The 25,937-nt window shown below is 35.3% G+C and overlaps 1 protein-coding gene and 1 pseudogene across 1 annotated transcript in view; both read left to right on the forward strand.

Annotated features, from left to right (window-relative positions):
• Nucleotides 1-7,658: 7,658 nt before the first annotated feature.
• On the forward strand, nucleotides 7,659-9,333 carry LOC110824497 (U-box domain-containing protein 21 pseudogene; annotated as a pseudogene).
• A 10,028-nt stretch (nucleotides 9,334-19,361) lies between these two features.
• The window catches only part of THO2, a 49,814-nt gene continuing 43,238 nt past the window's right edge, over nucleotides 19,362-25,937 (forward strand). The window contains exons 1-3 of the mRNA XM_088214024.1: nucleotides 19,362-19,772; nucleotides 19,902-20,027; nucleotides 25,033-25,074. Coding sequence (XP_088070150.1) covers nucleotides 19,638-19,772; nucleotides 19,902-20,027; nucleotides 25,033-25,074 — 303 coding nt within the window. The 5' untranslated portion in view covers nucleotides 19,362-19,637. The remainder of the gene's footprint in view (nucleotides 19,773-19,901; nucleotides 20,028-25,032; nucleotides 25,075-25,937) is intronic.

A 25,937-nucleotide genomic window follows, 5' to 3' on the forward strand; every position in this document is an offset into this window, starting at 1 on the left:
TCTTAAATTTATATATATTTTCCACATATAAATTATGCGTCAGTGTGAAGATTTATAATAAAACCGCGGTGGCATGAATTTTAAAAGAATAAAATAGTATTTTATATATTTTGAAAAATTACTAAAATTTCAAAAATCTGTCACGCAAACTAAGTTGCATTTTCATGCCAAATATGTTTTTATGATGTTTTAATTTGATTTTTTATGATTATTATATTGTATTTTAATAAACTATGTAGACTTCATATAAATTTTATTGAGCACAAAAAGATATTAATTTAATTTGGTGATTTTAAAAGTGATATGTTAAAGTTAAATAAAAATTAAATTTTAATGTATTAAATTAAAATATAATATTTTTTATGCGTATAATTTAAAAATATTTTTTTCTAATTTTATGATCGATTAAATTAAAAATAATAAAAATTTAAAAATATAAATAAACAGTTATAATTTTTAAATCACACGTGCACGCGCGCGTGTATATATTTTTTATTCTGTCATCTTTTTGTTTCACATATAATATTTTTGATTTAATAAGCACGAGGATTTAAATTCAGCTACATATAACCTTATATACCATGCATAATCGCATTAATCTTGTATTAAAAGTTTTAATTTTGTTATAATAATTAAATGAATATATATTTATAAATAAATTTTAAGAATTAAAGAAAAAATAAGCGGCCCAAACCTTCCAAAGAATTCTTCTGTTAAAAGCGAGAGTACAATGCAAAATGGACGACATGGCAGGCCTCTGGAGATTTAGGCTTTTAAATTTCCAAGCACAACCCATGAAAGTCCAATACAATCTTACCAAAGGCTTTAGCTCTACTGGTTTTATATGTATATATATATATATATATAACATGAAGGCAAACAAGAGATGGCTAATTAAATAGAGATTTTTTGGGATTTAAATTAGAGATATCTGTGAAACTAGTAAGTTTGTGTAAGGATAAAATATTTATAAATGTTTAATTATTTTTTGAAAATAATTGTTTATTTTTTATAATTAACACTTTGTTATTTTTTAAATAAGATATATATTTTTTTAGTAGCGTTACACACACAAAATTTGTAAATGATATTTTCCAACAAGAACGCTTAAATTGAAACATGTAGTCTTGAGAAAGTATGTGAGATAATTAAAGAGTTTCTAGAGGAAGAATTGTTTTATTAATTAATGATATAAATTTGATCAAAACCTCACTTTTTTTTTTATAAATAATATATTTTTATTTTAGTTAATATATCTTATATATTTTTTATTATTATATATATATATATATATAATTCAAGTTGAATCTAATAAGATTTAATTAAAAACAAATTTATTAAACCCCTTTTCACTCAATAAATTAGTCAAATTTTATATATCTAAAATTAAATTATAAATTAAAATTTTGTGAAAGTCAATTCGAAACACGCTTATTATCATCTTTAATATATTTTTTTTTAGATACATCCTTAACACAATTGATAAATCATAAAACATGTGCAAAGTTAATATTTGAGAGGTACCAAACGTGTAAAATAGTAAATGAATTATGTAATTTTTTAAATAAAAGATTAGAAAAAACTTGATTTAAAATTTGTTGTTGAATGTGAATGCGAATGCATGAACATTAATTAGGAAATAAAGTGTATGCATTTGGTCATTTTCTTCCTAATTGATGGATCAAATCTCTTCTGTGTCTCTCTCTTTTTTCTACATTTTTCTTTCTCATTTCACATTTTCATAGTCAAGATTCGATCAGATATTACTCTTACAACTGACTCTTCCACCATCTTTTAATTACACGGTGTTTTTTTGAATATACAACCAAAAAACAAAAAATATAAGTATGAATTGGAAAATAAGTCTATACTAATTGTATATGTGGGTACTTAAAATTCTTTTCGTACCCAAATTCAAAAAAAAAAAAAAAAAGAAACAAGATCTGGCAGGTCCAAATTAAAGAAAATAATAAACTCAGAAAGATATTCAGAGTGCAAATTGCATTTTTTTTTTTTTTTTTTATCTTCTTCTTAGAATAAATTGAATTCCGTTATAAAGATTAAATTATCTCTTAACAATTGACTTCTTCATCATGATTTATATGCAAAATGGTAAAAAAGATACAAATTTACTGCTTCCCCACATGACACATGTAAAACCCGGGTCCGAAATTTGGCCCGGGATTATTATTATTATTTTTAAATAAAAATAAAAATATGTAAATATAATTTTTAAATTCATACATTTTTATTTAATGTAAGAATTAGAAAAAAAAATAGGCAGATGATGAAATTAAAAATAATTTTGAAAAAATAGGTGAAAATTTGGGTTCAGGAGTTACTTTTTAAATGAAAAATCATAAACTGGAGCGCATCACGTGGTAAAACACGTTGACTTGGTACCACGCTGGCAATCCGTGTGCCTATGATCATATAGTCCGAATTTGTTTCTGCGCGCGTGGATGGTTCGAATCCGTTCCCTCATCAGGCGCGATCGGACGGTCGCGATTAAATGTGATAAACGACTCATATTCGTTCTTTCTTTAAACACAATCATACGATTCATATCAAATCGCGATGATTAGTGCATATTCATTTTTCTTTTAAACGTGATCAGATGGTCAAGATCAAACACAAGGAACGACCAAATTAAACGGAGACGGATATAAATATTTCACCTCACACTGAACCTTAACCCTAGCCGCCAGCTCCCCCTCCCCTGGGAGAAGAAGAATCAGTCGTCGGAGAAAGAAGCCGATCGCCGCCCGCTGCTGTGCCGGAGTCACCTCCGACAGCAAAAACAAGGTAAAAAAAATTTTCATTTGTTCGAAATTTGATTTTGAACACCCTCATAGCCAAATCGGAGCAAAATGACCAGCAAATGAGCCGAAAATCGCGAGTAAAGTCTAGTGGCGCCGCCGCAGAAAAAACCAAAAATCGCATCCGATGAGTTCCTCTCCGATTTCCGTTTCGTGCAATTTTTTCACAATTGTAATCACCATTTTGATTTCTGCATGTTGACAGAAGAAAAATGCTCAATCGAGAAGGTGAGCTGGTAGAGCCGCTGAATGAAAAATTCTGCTGCTGGTGAGTTTCTTTTTTTCAATTTTTTGGGCCAACCGAGACTCCTTAACGTATTTTTTCGCAATGATGAGTATAAAACTGGCTGAAACCGATCAAAACCGGCTGAAAATGGTCAGTTCGAGGTAAACTGCTGTCGTGGACGGCGGTGCCGCCGTGTTAGAATTTTGAAATTGGCCGAAAAATGTTTTTAACACCGATTGTGGATTCTTGGGGGATATGTTTTGGTAGTTGAAGCGTATTTTAATTCTGAAGGAAAATTCAAAGAACCTGGGGACCACCAGTAAGCGCAGCTAAAAATTTTGTATTTCAGATACCGATTCGAGTAAGAATCCATCACCTTATTTCTTGTTATGGAATTGAGTTTAATTATAAATAATATAGTATTTTGTATAATTTAGAAAACTTCGATAATTAATTACAGATTACTACTCGAGCCGAAATTAGTTATTTATTACTGTTTATTCTGTTTTAACTGATTGATTGATTTTACAGTTTTAAATGCATAATAATACACTGGAGTTAGTAAGATGATTCAGCTATGTTTTCTTGATGCATGTATTACTTGTTTTGCGTGATTTACAGTTAAATATAAACAGAAAAATGTAAACAGAAAATTAGATGAAAACAGAAAATTGTTTGATTAAGTGAGTGAATGAATGTTAGTCTTACTAGATATCTTGAGAGATTGTGGACAGACCGGGTACATACAGAACCCTACCATGAACGTTGACTCATACTGGATGGGGTATCGAGAATTAGTATTTTGGTGCTCATACCGAACGGGGTATGGGGACAACCTGTTTCACCCTTATATCGGACGGAGTATTGAGGGATGATATTTTTAGTGCTCATACCAGACGGGGTATGGGGATTGCCAGTTTGTAACAGCCCCGGAAATTTAAATGAAATATATGTATTAAAAATGTCAAATGCGGAAACGTAATAAAAATTTTGATTAACATCTCTTACACAATAACCAAAACATACTCAAAACATGAAAGAACAAACTAACTAAAAGAGATACTCGAGATAAGAACTATAAATATAGCTATGGAGTTTTTAGGCATCCTCTTCGCCGTCTTCCTACGGAACGGGCACGAGAATAATGTCTTCCTGATCTGAAATGGTTAAATAAGGAATGAGCTACACCAGCCCAGTAAAGATATCACATTATCTCACCGCCACGGAAGTAAAGGTTGATAGAAAACAAAAATGACCAATGGAGCATAATTTATAACGAACTCGTTTATTAATATAAAAACGTTTACTGTTCACTTACATCGGTGAGATTTATGAAAATGACATATGAAAGTAATAACATTATCATAATCATGAAATCATATAAACTGTATAACATAACACTTACCACGCCTTTGCATTTCAATCATTAAACAACATATTTTCCTATTTTACCAGCCTAATAGTATCCATGGGGATCCATAGGGGGTACCCGCTACCCGTGAACCATTAACATTACAACCTGATTCCAAGGCCGTCCCCATACCCTGTCCGGTATGGGCGCCAAAAAACATAAGGTATCAATACCCCGTCCGGTATGAGAGATCACGTTCCCGGTAGGGTTCCCTACGGACCCGGTCCGTCCACCATCTCCCAGGATATCTAGTTAAGCTGTCCACATTTTCCACTTATCAATTCACATAACCTTTTTGCATTTTTTCTTAATCTCAATCATCCAATCATATGCAACATGTAAACCAGTAATTGACACCAAATAAGACAACACAATATCGGCTTCACCATAATACAAACCATAATAAAAGAAACCATGATTCATGCATACGAGACCATAACATAATTACATCAAACATCATGCTGCATTTAATACTGAAAATTAGATCAAACAATAAGAGACCAACACTGTATCAGACTCGGGCCTCATTGGCAACCTTAATCAATTATACATTTATAAAGTCACAAAGTACAGTTTCATTATTTATTTAGCTTTAATATCGTGATAGAAAATAGGGTGATGGGTCCTTACTTGTTTCGAGGGTCTGAAATCGACTCTACGGTGCGCATACGGACTGTCCCTAATTTCCATGAATTTTTTCCAGAAAACTGAAAAGCACTACCGGTACCTGCACGTGACCCAAAAAATTTCAAATCAGACCTAGGGCCCCTTTCGGCCAATATCATAATTCCGGCATGGCGGCTCCGCCGTGCTCTGGCGACGGCGACGCCGCTTGTGGCGGCGATTCGCTTCGGGTTGGCCATTTTCGGCCGAATTTGGCCACACTTGCATCGATTCCTGCGATAAAACAATTCTAGGGCCCTCGGTGGGCCAAACAATCACGAAAAACTGAAACTTACCGGCAGTGGTGCTCTCGGGTGCGGCGGCTCCTCCGGCGTGAGTCCCGTTTTGATGTTTGGCTCCGATCAATCTGTAGAGAAAAGAACGGTGATCACAGTGATATAAAATTTGCATTGAACGGAGGCCGGGAAGGGCCTCATCGGAGGCAAAAATCGAGAAGGGGCGCGACGGCGGCTGCGGCGCTGGGCTTCGGCTGGGTTTTCCAGCCGTTTGGCCGGTGGTTTGGCTCCGATTTGGCCATAGGCGGACTCAGCATCGAAAAACGAGCAAGGGAGAGAAAATTTACCCCGATCGGCGGTCGAAAACTTCCCCGGTGCGGCGGCGGGTGGCGGTGGCCGGCTCCTCCGGCGTCTGGTTCTTCTTCTCCGGTGAGGCACTAGCGGCTAGGGTTTTTTTGGTCAGGTGTGGGTAGGGTTATTTATACCCTTTACCTTTTAATCACAGCCGTCCATCAAGATTAAATCTGGACCGTTCGATCGTGATTTAATTGGAATTAAATCTGGGCAGTCCGTGCGCGTGAATCTGGGCATCCGTGCGCGTGAATCTGGGCCGTCCATGCAAACATTTGATCTGGGTCGTCTGTGCGTGCAGGAACGGATCTGGGCCGTCCGATCGCGCGCACGCGGATCGCCCACGTGGCCCGTCCCCTGGTCAGTGTTTCCTTGCCACGCGGCCCGTCCTGGTTTGTCAGGGCTACTGACCGGGCCACTAACGTGGCTGCTGACGTGGTGTTGACGTGGCACAACTTTTCTAAATTGCATTTTGACATCCGGTTTCCGATTTTCTTTTCAAAAACACCCCCATAATCCAAATTTTCACCCCTTTTTTCCAAAATCAATTTCAATTAAATCCAAATAATACTTTTACCAAATTTTATCATTATTATTATTTTTATTTTCATAAAATTAAATTAAATTAATTAAAAATAAAAAAATTTCAAATAATTACAAAATAAAAATAATAACACTTGGGTGTTACATAGTTAGTTGACAATGTTGAATAAGAGTTCACGCGTAGTGGGGGCATTCCTATGGACATCAATGGATACCAATAGATAGATAAATAGAAAAAGTTGTTGTTCTGACTTGACTAATTGAAAATGAGATTACGATGTTGTTTGTATTATTGGTTATATAGGTTGATTTTGAAAATTTCGCTACGGTGAGTATGTAATAAATGATTTTATTTATGATAAATTAATTTATTTAAATTAAGAAATTCATTAGTTGTTTTTATGATTTTTATTAACTTTAATTTCTGTATCGGTGAGTAGTGTGACATTCTTACTAGACTAGTGTAACTCACTCTTTCATTAACTATTTCATATTAAGAGAACTAATATATAGATTATGAACGATAAGAAGGTTGCGAATAGAATGTTTAGTTGTTTACTTTCTATTTATTTCTTTAATTTTTCGTTTGTTTTTTTTAAAATGGTCATTCTCATATTTCTATTGGGTATAACAAATTATTATGTAACGAATGTGAATTTTAAATTTATTATTTCGTTTCCGTATTAAATTTATAATTTATTTTATTTAAAAATTTGGATCGTTACAAAACAATTTCTAATATTATATGGTTTTTAATTAAAATTATTTATAACCAAAATTTTTCAACGTGCACGAACACTTTAAAATCAAGAACGAGTAACCCAAAAGAACAATTTTACGTGTTTAGATTGGATCCATTCAAATTAAAGATACAACATTACGTTAAGAACACCACGACTTTAGTACGTGTCCAAACGGTCAAGACAGGCCAATATTCACCGTGCGTTCCATAAGCCCATTTTTTGCGTAGCAAATTTGGAAAGCTGCGCGTTTCCTACGCGTGAACCCAGACGCCAATCAATTCAAAGAAAAATCCCAAATAAATAATAAATCACGATATATAATTAATATGTATAGGAGAAAATAAATAACATGCAATTTAGTCAGTCAACCGACTCATGCGTTGACGGGTCTAGTTTTGTATGTGTCAACGTTTTGATTCCTTCCTTATTTAATTTCATATATTAATCTTAAAATAAAAACCTCCCCCCTACCACTTCGCGAATTTTACCATTTCAAACTTTCAACGGTCAAATATTCAAAAAAACCCCCCCAACAGATCAACACACACCCACCTCTCTCTCTCTCTATTTTTAAAATTTATTGTCACATATATTTTAATATTTATAAATTTTCATTCAAACATATAAGTCTTCCCAAGTTTTGAATGTTGAACAGCCGCGTTCATCACGCTCCATATATATAAATACACCCACCTGATACCCCCTCCCAAATTCCTTTACACGAATCACAACTATACCCACAAATTAAACACTATCAAACTAAATATATACTAGCTACTACCAAGTGATCGATCGAACTCCTTAATTAATTACTATTCTGCAATGATTTCTTCACTGAGAAAGCGAAGGGCAGCTCGCCTTGCCGCCAAGGAGCAGCGGCAGGCCAGAGAAAATGGAGACTTGGAGCTAACCATTCCTAACCATTTCCGGTGCCCCATATCGCTGGACTTGATGAAAGATCCAGTCACCTTGTCGACCGGAATCACATACGACCGAGAGAGCATAGAGAAGTGGATAGAGGCTGGGAACATGACTTGTCCCATCACAAACCAAGTCTTGAGGAGTCTTGAGCCTATTCCCAATCACACCATACGCAAGATGATACAGGACTGGTGCGTCGAAAACAGCTCTTATGGCATCCAGAGAATCCCAACCCCCAGGATTCCTGTGAGTTCCATTGAGGTTTCGGATTTTCTTTCGAGGATCAACACCGCTTGTAAGAAGAATGACAGACATGGTTGCAGAGATTTGGTGGCGAAGATAAAGACTTTATGTAAAGAAAGTGAACGTAACAGGAAGTGCATTATCAGCAACGGCACGGGTAGAGTTTTAGCTGAAGTATTTGAAGTTTTCTCTCTTCGCACTGATGAAAACGCTGTCGTTTTGAAGGAGATATTGTCAACTTTGACTACAATGTTTCCGCTTGATGGAGAGGCGAGAGCTCGTTTAGGATCACCCTCGTCTTTGCATAGCATGGTATGGTTTTTGAAAAGTGGAGATTTGTCTGAGAGGAGAAACGCAGTTTTGTTGATAAAAGAGGTTGTTTCATCAGATGGGAGAAAAGCAGAAGCTTTATCAAAAATTGAAGGGGCAATGGAAGGTCTAGTCCAGCTTATTAAGGAACCCATTTGCCCTACTGCTACCAAGGCTTCACTGATCATCATTTATAGCATGATCAAATCTTCATCAAGTGAGAAGATCATATCAAGATTTGCAGACATGGGTTTAGTCTCATTGCTGGTAGAAACACTCGTTGAAGCTGAGAGAAGCATTTGCGAGAAGGCAATGGCTGTTATTGATGGTCTCTGCAGCAGTGAACGTGGGAGAGAAGAGGCATATAATAATGCTCTAACCATGCCTGTGTTGGTTAAGAAGATACTACGGGTGTCAGATTTGGCGACGGAGGTATCAGTGTCGATTTTGTGGAAGCTTTGCAAGAACGAGAAGAGGGAAAACGGCGGCGTTTTAGTTGAAGCTGTTCAAGTGGGAGCTTTTCAAAAGCTGTTGTTGTTGCTGCAGGTTGGATGTGGGGAGAGAACGAAGGAGAAGGTGACGGAGTTATTGAAGTTGCTGAATCTACACAGAGATAGATTAGAGTGTATTGACTCCATGGATTTCAAGAACCTTAAAAGGCCATTTTGATTTCAAGGCATGCAAGCAAGCAATCCATACAACACAGCCTTCAGCTGTAATTGAAGTTGTTTAAATCATAGAAGAGTATAAAGGATGTTCATGTACAAATAATATTACACACTAATTTATTTATTTTAAACACATAATTTCATTATATGTGTTTGTGTGTCGTGTAGTTTTTACTAAAATTAAATTTGTTAATTTTTTATCTGTCTGTTTCCTACTATCTGCACCACTTTCTTATTGAGTTTCTAAATATCTTACGGAATGATCTTACTCGGATTTTTTAATTTATAATGTGTACTATTTAATTGTGTCATTGTATTTGGGTATTTCTTTTTTTCCTTTTTTGTGTCAAAAAAAAAAATTAAAACTGTGAATTTTATTTTAAAATTTTTAAAATGTTTAAATCTATTTTTAAATTTACTTGTTAAGATATTAATTATATTATTATTAATGTATAAATGACATGTAAAATTTATTTATAAATACGAAAAGATCTACATCAATTTTTGATATAATATTCTATTAAGCGACAAAAAGTTATTAATTGTTAGGATTATCATGTCTGGCAATTAAATACCAAATTTATCAATAAAAACATTAGCTTTGATACTTACTTTCAAAAGACCAAATTTGGTACCACCACCTTTTATATTTTCATGAATTATTTTTTCTTTCTATCTCCTCTGTTTGGTTGGGTTGGACCAAATTTATTTAATTTGATAAAAGATGCAACAAAAGTATTCATAGTATAATTTTCTTCCACAATCAGTACTGTTCTAGAGCTGTCAGGAGCCTTAGCTTGAATGGATACGTAGAAGAGAATTCAATGAGAAAAATCTTGGCTGGTGGTTAGCACTACTAAGACCAATTCAAAGACATGCAACTTTTCCTGCACTAATTATTAAAATCATTTTATCAACCCCTGACGACACACATATGATGTCTTTCATCCACGCCTATACTCAAAATAATAATAGTAATGATTAAATTTTTATGTAATGTTTTAATATTAACATATGCTATATATTTCTTTTATATAATTAATTTTATGTCAAAAATTTATAATTGAAATAGTACAACACTCTATTTACATAGTTAACAACTCGAATTTTTACTTTGAATTATTAAAATACACTTTAAAGAACACAACATTAGAATAATTCGATCATGAATTAATTTTTTAATACAATATACCTATTTAATTTGCTATACAGTTTATATCATAGTACAATAATTTAAATTTCAAATTATCTTTGTTATGGTAAAATTTGTACATAAATAAGAATCCAACATGAGTTTTAGTGTAGAAGAGATTAAAAATAACATTTGATCCAAGTGTTGCATTTTATATAAAATTTAATTTCTAAAAAACTTAATCATGCTGTAATAATAAAAAGATGTAAAATAAAACTTAAGAATATAAGATTTTACGTATAAAACAGTTTAGAAAAAAAAAAATCAGGAACTAAATTTTGAATCAAATCCATTATATATACAATTCCAAATTAATCGTAAACTTTGATAATGACACGATAACATGTACAATCTACTAAATTTTTTTAAATTGTACCAAACATAAATATCACTTCTACATGTAGTATGATAACATGATTTTGAATCATTTATTGACTTAAGATAACGGTTTATAAAAATATTACATTAATCCTCCTGAAAGGTAAACCTGATCAATTGTTCAAAATTTTTAATTGTAATAGTAGTTTTGTTATCATTCTACTACCTTTTTAATTTTTTTATTATTTTATTTTGTCTTAAATAATTTACAGTTTGTTTAATACGGTATTGTTTAACACAACGATAACATTTGAACTTTTTCTTTGACTGAGACTTTTCTTTGTATTTATCACGCTCCTTAGGACTTTTATTCTTACTTTTTACTCTTATTATTTGTGATAAGAGCCCATGAGGAATTTATATATGTGTCCCTACATCTAATTTCTTCATTTTGTATACTATATTTTATCATATATAGAGTGATAATTCCATCAAGAGTAGAATTACTAAAAAACACTAATAATATTTTTTGATACAATCAATAACTCAAATTATATTTTCATAGTACTTAGTTGACTCATTAAATCTTGAAAGCAATTCAAATATTTTATTATAAATCTCATTATTTAAACTTTAAGTTTACCGATCTCTTAATCATAGAGATTTTATTCTAAACATTTTTTTTTCTCTCGTACATATTCTTTAAACTTGTTGTTATAATATATGAGCATCAACTCCATTTTTAATATGAGAATAAATATTACACTCAACCCCTTGCTATTGTGTGAAAAAATAAAGTTTAAGTTATTGTTATAACAATGAGAAGATATAAATAACTTATATTATAATTATTTATACGTTACGTATATTCTTATATGCAAATTTGTTAAGTTAAACGTATATGTATATATATATCTTCTACTCTATATATACATATATATATGATAATAGGCACACAACATATAGTTTTCTGAACCTAATATATCATCTATACGCATAAAAAAATCTTTAAAATCATATAAATTAAATAACAATATATACATAAGTAATATGATAATATAATTGCACGATTGCTCTTAGCTTTCCACTGTGTAACCCATGCGTATATGAACAATTATATTTGTGTAAACATTTGTATTCCTAGTTTCTCGTATACTCAAGCCTTGACAAGCAATTAATGCTATCTCCTTTATTTAATAGAGAAATACCCAAAAGCTTTGTTTTGAAATTGTCCAAATTACAAGAGATATTAGTAATCTTAATTATAGTATTGAATTGTCAAGTTGTACATGTTGGGGGTAGTTGCAAAATTAGAGCATCATAACATGAATGCAGCTAGGCCACGAGGTATTTATATACAAGGAAAAATCATAATCAACATTGAAAGGTCAATATGTATGACCTACGATATATGCAACCCACAAGTGCACACAATTTGAAACCTATGATTTATAATCAATTAATATTTATATTTTAAAATTTTCAATAGACAATTACTATGTATATTATCATATTAAGTTTATTTTTATATCTTAAATTTGAGTGGTGATGATATTTCAAGTTTGATCTCTATATGATATATGATTATCACTATGACATTGATTTTATTTTTATGTTTTAAGATTTGAGTAAATGATATTTAAAATTTTATCTTTATAATATATATTTATAAATAATTAATATTAATATTTTTTATTTTTTATTTTTAGAAATGAAAAAAATTCCATGATATGACATTTTCCTATTTGAATGAAATTCAATCTTTATTTTTTAAAAAATAGTTTATTGTTAATCAATAATTTAATTCAATTGAATTAGCTACTCCTTTGTAACCATAATAAATGCTACGAGTAAGAGTTTTGCAAATTCAACTTATGGGTTTTTGGGTACTTGCTTCTTGCAAAACCGTCTCGTGTCTTTAAAAAATAATTATAAAATAAATTAACAAATTGATTATTAGGAAAAATATTATTCACTTTATTTAGTACATAAAAATATTTTATAATTTTAGTTCTTAATTATATGTATTTTATTAATAAAGAAATATAATTTGGTTCAACCAAAAAACAAAAAAAAAAAACAAAAAACAAAAGGATTATAGAATTATAAAAAATTTTGACTTTTCTTGGTTCATTCTTTAGTGTCATTCCCAAATTTGATTTTTCGACAAAAATTGTAAAAGCCTAAACCCCTATCTGAAATTTTGAGCGTATAACTCAATAATAGTAAAGTAAATAATATTGAAATTTATTATTTAACGGAAATAATTAAAGTTTAAAGATTACATTTCTTGCACGTTTATTTAAAATGCCTAAATATGGGCTATGAGAATGTTTTTGAAACTCAAATGGGGAAGAAACATTAAAAATAAATATGGTTAACTTGTACTCGAAACTGACGAAGCGAAAGGGACAATTCTTTAATTGGTCTCCTGCTGTTCAGGATCTAGATCGTTGTTATCCTGATCTGAAATGGTTAAAAAAAAATGGATAAGCTATTCTAACTCAGTAAAAATATCAACGTCTTACCACTGATACGGAAAATCAAAGGGTTATGGAAAACATAAAACAACCAATGAAGCATATTCTTAGTAAAACCTGAATGCGAGTGTATTTAGTATTCGTTTTATTGAAAACGTTAGCATTTTCTCGACTAACTTACTGTAACGATCCCGAAAATTTAAAATGAAATGTGTATTAAAAATATCAAATGCGGAAGCGAAGTCAAAATTTTGATTAACATCCCTTACACAATAACCAAAACGTACTCAAAACATGAAATTACAAACTAACTAAGAGAGATAATCGAAATAAGAACTATAAATATAGCTATGTAGTCTTTAGGCGTCCCATTCGTCATCCTCCTGCGGAACGGGCTCGGAAACAATGTCTTCCTGATCTGAAATGATTAAATAAGGAATGAGCTACACTAGCCCAGTAAAGACATCACGATATCTCACCGTCACGGAGGTAAAGGTGGGTAGAAAACACAAAAAGACCAATGGAGCATAATTTACAACAAATCCTTTTGCCAATAATAAATCCTTTACCATCCACTCACCTCGGTGAAATTCATAAAACAATATACGAAAGCAATAACATTATCATCATCATGAAATCATATAAACTATATAGCATAATACTTATCACGCATTTTATAATTTAATCATTATACAACATATTTTCCTCATTTACCAGCCTACTAGTATCCATGGGGATCCATAGGGGTCCCGCTACCCGTTAACCCTAACACTTGAAACCAGATTCCAGGGCCGTCCCCATACCCCGTCCGGTATGGGCGCCAAAACTATAAACCTCATTACCCCGTCCGGTATGAGGGTGAAACGGGCCGTCCCCATACTCCGTCCGGTATGGGCGCCAAAACACATATGGTCTCCATACCCCGTCCGGTATGAGAGATCACCATCCCGGTAGGGTTTCTTACGGACCCGGTCCGTCCACCATCTCTCAGAATATCTAGTCAGACTGACCACATTATACAATTATCAATTTACATAATCTTTCATTCTCCTTTTCCTCAGTCAGCATCATCAATTTACATACAAACAAGCAAACAGTAATTTATGCCAAACAAGACAACATACAGCATCGGTTTCTCAGTCATTCAACCCATAATCAATAAAACAGTAAAATATGCACGCGAAACAATGAAATGAAAACATCAGACCTCATACTGCATTTAAAACTGTAAAATATGCCAAATAACAGGTAACCGACAAACACACTAGACTCGGGCTCCATTAGCGACCTTAAGCAATTTCACACATTCGTTGATTCAAGAAATACCGTTTTATCATTTCTGAACTTTAATACCGTGATAGGAAATAGGGTGAGGGGTCCTTACTCGTTTCGGGGTCCGAACACGGCTTCACAGTGCGCCTACAGGCTGTTCCTAATTTTCCCTGAATTTTTTCCCGAGGAACTGAAACGCACTACTGGTACTTGCACGTATTCCAAAAAATCCCAAATTAGGCCCAGGGCCCCTTTTTGGCCAATATCGCAATTCCGGCACGGCGGCGATTCGCCTCGGGTTGGCCGTTTTTGGTCGAATTTGGCCACACTTGCATCGGTCCTTGCGATAAAACAACCCTAGGGCACTCGGGGGGCAAAAAAATTACGGAAAATCGAAGCTTATTGGCGGCGGTGCTCTCGGGTGCGGCGGCTCTCCGGTGAGGTTCGTGTTTTGGTGATTCGGCTCCAATCAACCTGTAGAGAAAAGAATGGTGATCACGGTGATATAAAAATTGCATCAAACGGAGGCCGGAAAGGGCCTCATCGGAGGCAAAAACAGAGGAGGGGCGCGGCGGCGCCGCTGGGTTTCGGCCGTGTTTTCCCGCTGTTTGGCCAAGATTTTGGCTCAAATTTGGTCATAGGGGAAATCAGCGTGGAAAAACGAGTCGGGGGTATGAAATTTACCTCGATCGGCGGTCGGAAATCTCCACGTTGCGGCGGCGGGTGGCGGCGGCGGCCGGCTTCTCCGGCGTCTGGTTCGTCTTCTCCGGCGAGGGCAGGCGGTTAGGGTTTTTGTGGTTAGGTGTGGGGGTTCTATTTATACCCTTGTGCCTTTTGATCTCAGCCGTCCATTTTGATTTAATCTGGGCCGTCCGTTTTTGATTGAATTTGGGCTGTCCGATCTTGCGTACGCGGATCGCCAACGTGGCCCGTCCCCGGTCGACGTGGTTTTGCCACGTGGTAGGTCCTGGTTGGCCAGGACTGCTGATGTGGCTGCTGACGTGACGCTTTTTTTTTTAACTTAATAAAAATATTTAATAATAAAATAATAAATTTTTCCAAATTTTCCGGGCCTTACAACTCTCCCCCTGTAACAGCCCCGAAAATTTAAAATGGAATTTATATTAAAAATATCAAATGCGGAAGCGAAGTCAAAAATTCGATTAACATCCCTTACACTAAAACCAAAAACGTGCTCACAATATAAAAGATCAAACTACCTAAAGGAGAAACTTGAAAGTAAAAGCTACAAATATGGCTATGGAGTCTTTAGGTGTCCCCTTCGTCGTCCTCCTGCGGAACTGGCTCGGGAACAAGGTCTTCCTGATATGAAATGATTAAATAAGGAATGAGTTACACTAGCCCAGTAAAGACATCACGATATCTCACCGTCACGGAGGTAAAGGTTGGTAGAAAACACAAAAAAACCAATGGAGCATAATTTACAACAAAACCTTTACCATTCACTTACCCGGTGAAATTCATAAGACAATATACGAAAACAATAACATCATTATCATCATGAAATCATATATAAACTGTATAACGTAATATTTATCAAACCTTTTGAAATTCAATCGTTGACAATATATTTTCCTCATTTACCAGCCCACTAGTATCCATGGGGATCCATAGGGGTCCTGCTACCCGTTAACCCTTAACACTTGAAATCAGATTCGAGGGTCGTCCCCATACCCCGTCTGGTATGGGCGCCAAACTATAAACCTCATTACCCCATCCGGTATGAGGGTGAAACGGGCCGTCCCCATACCCCGTCCGGTATGGGCGCCAAAACACATAAGATCTCCATACCCCGTCCGGTATAGGAGACCACAATCCTGGTAGGGTTCCCTACGGACCCGGTCCGTCCACCATCTCCCAGGATATCTAGTCAGGCTGACCACATTATATAATTACCCACTTACATAATCTTTCATTCTCTTTTTCCTTAGTCAGCATCATCAATCACATACAAACAAGCAAAACGGTAATTTATGCCAAACAGACAGCATACAACATCAATATCCCAGTCATTCAATCCATAATCAATAAAACAGTAAAATATGCACACGAAACTATAAAATGAAAACATCAAATCTCATACTGAATTTAAAACTGTAAACATGCCAAATAACAGTTAACCGACAAACACACTAGACTCGGGCTCCATTAACGACCTTAAGCAGTTTCACACATTCGTTGATTCATGAAATACCGTTTTATCATTTATTGAACTTTAAAACCGTGATAGAAAATAGGGTGAGGGGTCCTTACTCGTTTCGGGGTCCGAACACGGCTTCACAGTGCGCTTGCAGGCTGTCCCTAATTTTCTCTGAATTTTTTCCCGGGGAACTGAAACGCACTACTGGTACCTGCACGTGTTCCAAAAAATCCCAAATTAGGCCCAGGGCCCCTTTCGGCCAATATCGCAACTCCGGCACGGCGGCTCCGCCGTGCTCCGGCGACGGCGCCGCCGCTTGTGGCGGCGGTTCGCCTCGGGTTGGCCGTTTTCGGCTGTTTTCGGCCGAATTCAGCCACACTCGCATTGGTTCCTGCGATAAAACAACCCTACGGCCCTCGGGGGGCAAAAAATTTACGGAAAACCGAAGCTTACCGGCGGCGGTGCACTCGGGTGCGGCGGCTCTCCGGTGAAGTTTGTGTTTTGGTGATTCGGCTCTGACCAACCTGTAGAGAAAAGAATGGTGATCACGGTGATATAAAAATTGCATTAAACGGAGGCCGGGAAGGGCCTCATCGGAGGCAAAAACAGAGGAGGGGCGCGGCGGCGCCGCTGGCTTTCGGCCGTGTTTTTCGACCGTTTGGCCGGGATTTTAGCTCCGATTTGGCCACTGGGGAAATCAGCGTGGAAAAACGAGTCGGGGGTATGAAATTTACCTCGATCAGCGGTCGGAAATCTCCCCGGTGCGGCGGCGGGTGGCGGCGGCCGGCGAGGGCAGGCGGCTAGGGTTTTGTGGTCTGGTGTGAGGGTTCTATTTATACCCTTTTGCCTTTTGATCTTAGCCGTCCATTTTGATTTAATCTGGACCGTCCGTTTTTGATTAAATTTGGGCCGTCTGTGCGATTAAATCTGGGCCGTCCGTGCGCGCGATTGATCTGGGCCGTCCGATCGCGCGCACGCGGATCGCCAACGTGGCCCGTCCCCGGTCGACGTGGTTTTGCCACGTGGCAGGTCCTGGTTGGCCAGGACTGCTGACTGGGTCTGCTGATGTGGCTGTTGACGTGGCGTGCACGTTTTTTTTTTCTCTTCTTTTTCAATTTCCCGGGCGCTACACCCCCCCTTAAAGAAATTTGGTCCCCAAATTTGCCTCTTACTCTTGATCGAACAGATGAGGATATTGGGCCCTAAATTCTGATTCTAGTTCCCAAGTAGCCTCCCTGTGCGTGTGGTTCTGCCACACAACTTTTACAAATGATATTTCCCGGTTGCGGAGTATTCTGCTCTCTCGGTCCGTGATACCGACCGGGGACGGCATGAGGTTTATATTGTTGCATTTTATGCATGTATTTTGAGTTTACTGTACTGGGTTAAATCAACTCACTCTTTTCTCTTTACAGATATTGTAGGGACGGAGTCCGGATCGAAGTTGTTGGCTTCTGAACCTAGTGTGTAGAGTAACAGGATAAAAATTTTAGTTTCTTTTGACCGAATGGAATGTGTAAAATTGATGGTAGCATAGATATTGAGTATGGTTGTATTGTGTGCGATGACTTGTACATGATTGTAGGTTTATCTTGATAATTGAATAAGGGATTGTGATAGTGTTTCCTTGTGCATGACCGATTAGTTATGGAATTGGTTGCTTTGTTAATTACGTCCAACGTGAAAACAAAAAAAAACAAGGCATTACAAACTAGGTATGCAATAATCTAACGAACTGAATGCCCTTGAGTTTTCCTTCCCCCACCGTTTTCAGTTCTACAATATAAGTTACTTTATGATAACTGATTTATTTTCTTTTCTATCATCGTTTTATTTTTTTAAAATTTATGAATAAATATAATAATAACTTGCAATAATTAAATTATATTACTTAATTTAATAAAATGAATAATTTAATTTCCTATTATATTAATAAAATTGCAATAATTAAATTACATTAAATCTCACTGAAATTAATACATTTATGAATGAATTTTTTTTAATATCGATTAAGTTTTATTGATTGAAAAAATTATGATGAATTAAAAATTCGACATAATTTTTTATTTTTTTTCTAAAGTACTTAAAAAATGAATATTAATTATTATATTGTGATTTTTGAGCATTTCTCTATAATTATAACATATGTTTAAGTTTTATTGATTTTATTATTTATTTATTTTTCAATTAAATATTAATTAGATTAATTTTTATTTTTAAAAAATATAAATATTATATTTTTATTCCTAAAATAACTCGAGTTTTTGTACCTTTCAAAGACTAATATGAAATTAGAGCATTACTTAAGTAACAAAAACTAATAGACTTATACAGTTTTGATCCTTAACTCGTATTATCTGACTTGAATTTTTTCCGTTTTTCTTATCTATCTGGAATTTTAATTTCAAAAAGGTGTCAAGAAAATGCTAGAAACAAAATATTAAGAGATTTTGTGTTATTAATAACAATATGTAATTTGTTGAGGAAATTCTTTTTATATTTATAGTATTAATTTTGGACATTCATAACTGAACTATAGAAGATAATAAATTTAAATATATTTATCTTTAATATATAAATAATGCAAGTAACTTCTTTTTCCTATGGTTTTAAAATAAATTGGTACTACATTAAAACACGTTATATTTGATATAATATTATGATTCTGAAACAGACTGCTTCACCTATATAAACAGGCCCAGTTAGATCCCACGGCCCACGACCATTGGTAACTGGAACTATTTCAGACCCATCGGATTCGACCCGATCCGATATTTGCAGCACGGAAGGGAAGCCCGTCAATCGCCAGTCTCAAGAATACAAAGCAGAAAAATGGAAGGAAGAAAGGATGAAGTATTTTATGCTCGCCATTTACAAAGTTTCAAACCCCTACAGCAATAGATCTCCTGAAACCCTAATTCTCCACCATCACACATCTATTCTCTAATGAAATTTCGTCAGTTTTCAGTATCACCACTCTCTCTTCCTCTTTCTTCTTAAATTCCCAAACCCCCACTTATTTTCTGGGGTTTGTTTCTTCTTCTCTTGAGAAAAAAAAGGAAACAGAAAAGGAAGAAGGAAATGTCTCTCCCTCCCATGGAGTGTATATACGTAACGGCAGAGTTCGTCCGCGAATGTAAAAATGGAAACCCTACCTTCAGACTGCCCAGTCCCGTCCCCATGCTACGCTTCCTCTGCGAGCTCTGCTCCTCCATGGTTCTCTCTCTGAACCATTTCTTTGTTTTACATTTTCCTTTTTACTTTTGTGTAAATATGTTTATTTGTGCGGACTTGTTTGGTTTGAAGTGCGGGGTTGAATTTTTTGAGTGTGTTTTTTGCTTGTAGGTTCGAGGCGAATTGCCATTTCAGAAGTGCAAGGCGGCCCTGGAACTCGTGGAGTTCTCAGATAAATCATCAGAGGAAGAGCTGGTTTCGTGTTTTGCAGATATCGTGACGCAGATGGCTCAAGATGTGCGTTATCTCTTCCCATTGTTGAATTGCTTTTATTCTATTGTTTCGGTGTTTATGATTATGCTTCTTGGTGTTTGGTAGAATGAAAGTGATAAAGAATCTAATTTGTAAGATTATTTTAGTAGTATTTATGTTCTTACAGTCAGAGGACATGAGCTTTTTATTGGCCTCACAGAGATAATTAGCTTCTTGTGGCTAGTTGTGCAGTATTTTTGGGTTTAGATAGCTCTGCCGTCTTTGATATTATTAGAACATTTCTGAGTAACAGACCATAATCACCTGTAAATAATTGCAGTTGACTAAGATGTCACTTTTTCTGTGAATTACCTATTATAGTGTAAAGAATATGATGTAATATTTGATTTTTTCCACTTCTTTCTAGGCAAATATTTGTGATTAGACCTGAACCACTGTTTAACTTTTCTTATGGGTTTATGATGCTTAAGGATGAACATAATTGTTACATGAATGTTCTTGTTAGCTAAAACAAAGGGAGAAGCAGAAACATAAAGTAAAAGAAAAGCCTAAAAGAGAAATGCTTTTCTCAGCAGTTTGTTCAAAAGCTCTTAAAGCTATTACATAGATGAATACATTGCAAGAGCCATCAAAATGTGACTCTTAAGAAACCCATGTTCTGCCAAACAAAGTAACCAAACTCCTAAAGACTAGAACAACAGAAATGACACACGTGCAGAAATGGCGAGGGCATTGGCCTACAGAATTATCAGTTTGCCAATCAAATATTTGAGGCTACCTCTTGGTGCTAATTTTAAAGAAGCTAGGATGTGGGATTCGGTGGTGGATAGGTTTGAACAGAAATTAGCAGGGTGGAAGAAAGCCCTCCTTTCTAAAGGGGAAATATTTATGCTCATTAGAAGCACTCTGAGTAATTTATTTATTTATTGCTCGTCCCTTTTGACTATCGTGGTGGGTGTGACCAAGATTGAAAATTATTCAAAGCAGATTTCTATAGAGCGCTGCGAAAGGTAGAAGAAGATATCATTTGGTGGCATGGAACGAGCTCAAAAATCCAATATTCCTAAGTGGTTTAGGATTAAGGTCCTTGGACGAGATGATCAAGGCTTTGCAGAGTAAGTGGTTGTGGGGGTTTATGAAGCAAGGAGTGCTTTGGGGAAGGTTGATAATAGTAGAATTTGTTATTGATTGGAGAGTGTTCACCAGAGTGGGGTCAAGACCACATGGGAAAGATGTGGCAAAAGATTATTGTAGGTCGAGATAAGTTCTAAGCACATGTCAAGTGGAAGGTTGGCAAGAGGGACAGAGTCAGACTATCTCCAATTAGTGGCTGTAAGGCGGTACCTGTTGAGACCAGTATCTTCACATTTTCGCCATAGCCCACCAAAAAGATACTAAGATATGTGACTCTCCCCCCCCCCCCTCGCGTGAGAAGGAACAATAGGTTTTTGTATTGAGAAATCTTAATGATTGGGAGACCAATTAGTGTGAGAAATTGTTGAGTATTCTTTCCCTTGTGACTGGACGAGAGCAAGGACAACCTTCAGTGGTGCTTTATAGAGAATGAGTCTTTCACAGTCAAGTTTTTGTACAAGTAGTTGTTCAAGCATGAAGGTAATGGCTCTAGATTTATGTCTAGACAAATTTGGAAGGCTAAGAGTTCCACCCTGTGTATGAGGCTGGTAGGAACTGAGGAGACAGGGCAAGATTTTGGCGAATACTTGTTACCTCTGGAAGAGGGTATATTAGATTTGTAACCATGTAATACTCTAGTGTCTAGTGATGTAAAAGCTTTCAACTATGGTTTATGGGCTTTTAGACATCAGTTAGGTGATGGCAAGATTGGTGAGAGACGAAATTTGGGTGTATAAGGTATCAGATGAGGGAGGAAATAAGCAAACTTAATGTCACTTACCATCTTTTGGATAGTTTGGAAGGAGAGGAACAAAAGGACTTTTGGTAGAGTTGACAATGTAAATGGTTTTGATTTACTTAAAAATAGATGATTTCAGACCCTTGGATTTTTGTTATTGAGTTATCATCTTTATTTGATGGAGGATTTTAGGGGACCTAATTAATACTTTGGTAGATATGTAAATTTTTTTGTAAATGGATTGGCATCCCTTTAGTGCTGATATGAATACTATACTTTGCTCTTTGTATTACAAAAAAATTAAGATGAATCAGGCGCTTAAGGGAATATAGATGTGGAGATTTATGAAAGAAAGGAGTACACTATAGAGGTGAGTTATCGAGGCTAAATTTCATACGACGGATAGATGGAAGTGCTCAGGCGTTTGGCTAGGTTGCATGGAAAGGGACTATAGAAAAAGATATACATGGGAAGAGATAAACTTCGGGAATGTATCAAATGGAGAATCAGGAATGGGAAGAGAGTTGGTTTCTAGACGAATGTTTGGATTGAAGGGGAAGTGTTGAGAAATAGGTTCCAATAGATTTTTGCCGTCTTAAGATACAAAGATATCCCTGTTAAAGAGGCTTATAGAGATAAAGAAGGAGGAAAGGATTGGCACATGAAGATTTAGAGGAATCTCAATAATTGAGAAATTAATAAATAGAAATCACTGTTGAGCTCATTTTCTTCTATACCTCTAGACGAGAACTATGACCAACCGGTTTGGTCTTATAGTTCAATAGAGATCTTCACATTTGGTTCTTTTTATATACATTTGACCAAGGAAGAGCCCAATGTGAATAATTTTCCATTCAGATAAATTTGGAAGGTGAATGCAACTCCGAAGGTTGCTTTCTTTGCTTGGGAAGCAGTTATGATGTATTCTGAGTATTGATACGTTGATGAGAAGGGGGAAGATCATGGTAAATTGGTGCTACTTATGTAAGACGACGGAAAAGAGTTGTGACCATATTTTACTTTGGTGACCCATAACGTATAGTCTATGGAAACAGCGTATGGGATTGTGGGGTACAGTTTATTATGATTGTTAGTGTAAGAGATGAAATTTGGATATGGAAGGGTATTACAAGTCGGAGAAGACAATTGGGGCTCATTCCACTTGCAATCTTTTGAGTTATATAGAAAAAAAGGATTAGGAGAACATTCAATGGGGTGAAAGAGGATTTTGTTAAGATTAAAGTGAGATGGTTCCAGAGCCTAGACTTTTTGTTGTGTGCCAACCTTTGTATTCCATGGAGGATTTTGGTGATTTGATCAATATCTTTGTTGATATGTAAATTTTTTATACATGAGTTTGCACCTCCTTGATGCTTGCATTTAATGATACTTTATACTTTTTTACCTGAAAAAAAGATTTGCACTTGGAAGGGCAATCATGGATTAAAATCTACAACGAGTCCTGGCCTTATCCCTTTGGCTATGCTTTGGGTCATATGGGGAAAAAAAGAATAGGAGAACTTTTGAGGACATTGAGTGGTCTTTTAATAGACTGAAGGATTCTTGGTTTCAAACCATAGATTTCTTGATTAGAAGTCACTCATCTATTTTTATGAGTATTTAAAAGACTTAATTGACTTGTTGATAAAATTGTAAAATGTTGATACAATGGTTGCACCCTCTCGGTGCTCTTAATAGCATACTTTATATTTGGCCAAAATATGTTATTTTTTTATAAATAATTTGGCCAAAATACGTTATAAGCCACTATACTTTTATTTCAACCTTGACTCCCATTAGGGAGCCATTAATGTCTAGATACATGACTGATGATGTCTTAAAAACATGACACATAAGTGATTACGTAGTGCATGACGTGACAGTCGCATTAGATTAGAAACTCAAAATTTTATTTGGGTTTTCCGGTTCTTTTGTTTCTTCTTGTCATCTTCTTCCTATGAATCCTTGTACTATTTGAGAACAAAGGAAGGAACCGTGGAATTGGGGAACACAAATGAAATTTTGAGTTTTTTAATCTGATGTGTCTACTGCGTCATCGCTTATGTGTCATGTTTTTGACACGTTATTGGTCACGTGTCTAAACCATTAACGGTTCTCTAACAGCAGTTAAGGCTATGTGCTATCAGGATAAAATTTGAAAATACAGGGTTAAAATAGACCAAAAAATTGTACATGGGCTTAATGGAGAAAATCAAATAGTATAAGTACTTCCAAAGTATTTTATCCTTTATATTTAAAAAAAAAATTTTCCTGTGGAAATTCTTACACAAACTTCTTTCTGCCATAAAATAGTGGTTGACAACACGTGTGCAGATATTGAAATTAGCAATAGGTTGAATAACACTATGTCAAGATAGTTGATGATGTTCAAGTTACCGACAACTTGTAGCAACATGTGGGCCTGCAATTTATTCCAGGTTTGATTCTTAGGTTAGGTTTTAGGAGAGTTATAAGTAATTAGTAATTAGAAGTGAGTAGTGATTTTTGCCATAACACATCTGTAGGTTAATATGGGGAGAGACTATATCATTTAGTATCCTTTCAGTTAGGAAGGTGATGTTAGTTATGGTCCCACGTTATAAGTGTCTGGCAGTGTGAGAAGTTGAGGCAATTATGATAACTGGGTGTTAGTGACCTGGCAGGCTATGTGTTAACATTGATATTTGCTGGGGCCTTTGGCTTTCTCATAAGTTAGTGAACCAATGACGAAAATTGACTTTATCACATGGATTTTACCTGCTTAGTCATCATTGGCTCTTCCCTTTTTCTAATCGGAGCGTTTCTTTTAGTGTCTTGTAAAACAAGGACTATCTGTAGTTCTATATTTGTTTAAGATTAAAAGGTTGGTATCTTTATGCATTGAGCAACATAGAGGATAAGCAAAATTTTGCAACTTTTTCTTTTTTGCATCTCCTTTTCTTTAGAGAGAACTTGCTCTTTATTGTTAATGAATTGTAAATAATATGCAGTCACTTTTTTTTTTTGAAAGAAAAAATTAATCTTTTAACCGTGCACCAAGCGGGTGCTGTCCCTACCCAAAGTAGAGGAATTTTTTCTGTTAATTAACTAGAAATATAACTGCTATGGTTTATGGTTTTCCTTTGCTCATAATTGTCTTTGCACTCAATTTTGCAGCTAACAATGCCTGGTGACCACCGTTCACGTCTGATAAAGTTGGTTAGTATGAGAATTTATTCTTCTATGCATAATAACAGTTGGTTTCTAGTTTGTAAACAATGGATAATATGCATGAAACTACAAGGACTCTGGTTTACAGCCTTATAGGCACAAATTGGGTGATGGCTGGTTCGGTCATTAGCGAATTAAATGCTTGGGAGTGGCTTACTGGTTCTAGCAAATCTGCCCACCTCATCCATCTGTCCATTATGTGGACTATTTGGAAAGAATGCAACAATAGAGTTTTCAATGGAAAGGAGAATCTTTTCACCAACTTTAAGGATAGATGGTTTCACTTTTTTGTCTCCTATATTTTGGAACACAATATACATAGCTTAGAAGACTTCGGAGCGATTGTAGATATGCTCATTGATATGTACATCTTTTATACATGAGCAGCACTCCCTTGGTGCCTTTCTTAATACACTTCTATACTTTTATCTCAAAAAAAAGAAAATGAATGAAGCTACAAAATCTCGATGTGGTATTGCTGGTAGATGTCCTTTTTTTTTAGGTAGGAGTTGGGATACTATTATTATGTGACATGCTGATGGTCTTGTCTTCTTTGTCTGCTTTATATATTGTTTTTGTTCTGTTACTCTTTCCTTGTATTCTTGTTGGATAACTTATCTGCCAATATATTTGTATTGTTCTTTCTCTTATCAATACAAATAAGAACCATTCATTCATATAAGGAATTGAATATGTCCCTCAAAAGAATGTGAAGAACATTGATAGGGCTCATTAACCGCCCTATGATTCTCAGGAACTCGAATTGTGTCCCTAGCTAAGATATGAGGAGCCTGATTAGATGATCTAAGAATAAAAAAAGATAAAAAATAAGTAAAAGCAAAATGCCTCAT

This window comes from Carica papaya, chromosome 2, assembly GCF_054855325.1.
Source record: "Carica papaya isolate Zhongbai chromosome 2, ASM5485532v1, whole genome shotgun sequence".
Lineage (NCBI taxonomy): Eukaryota > Viridiplantae > Streptophyta > Magnoliopsida > Brassicales > Caricaceae > Carica > Carica papaya.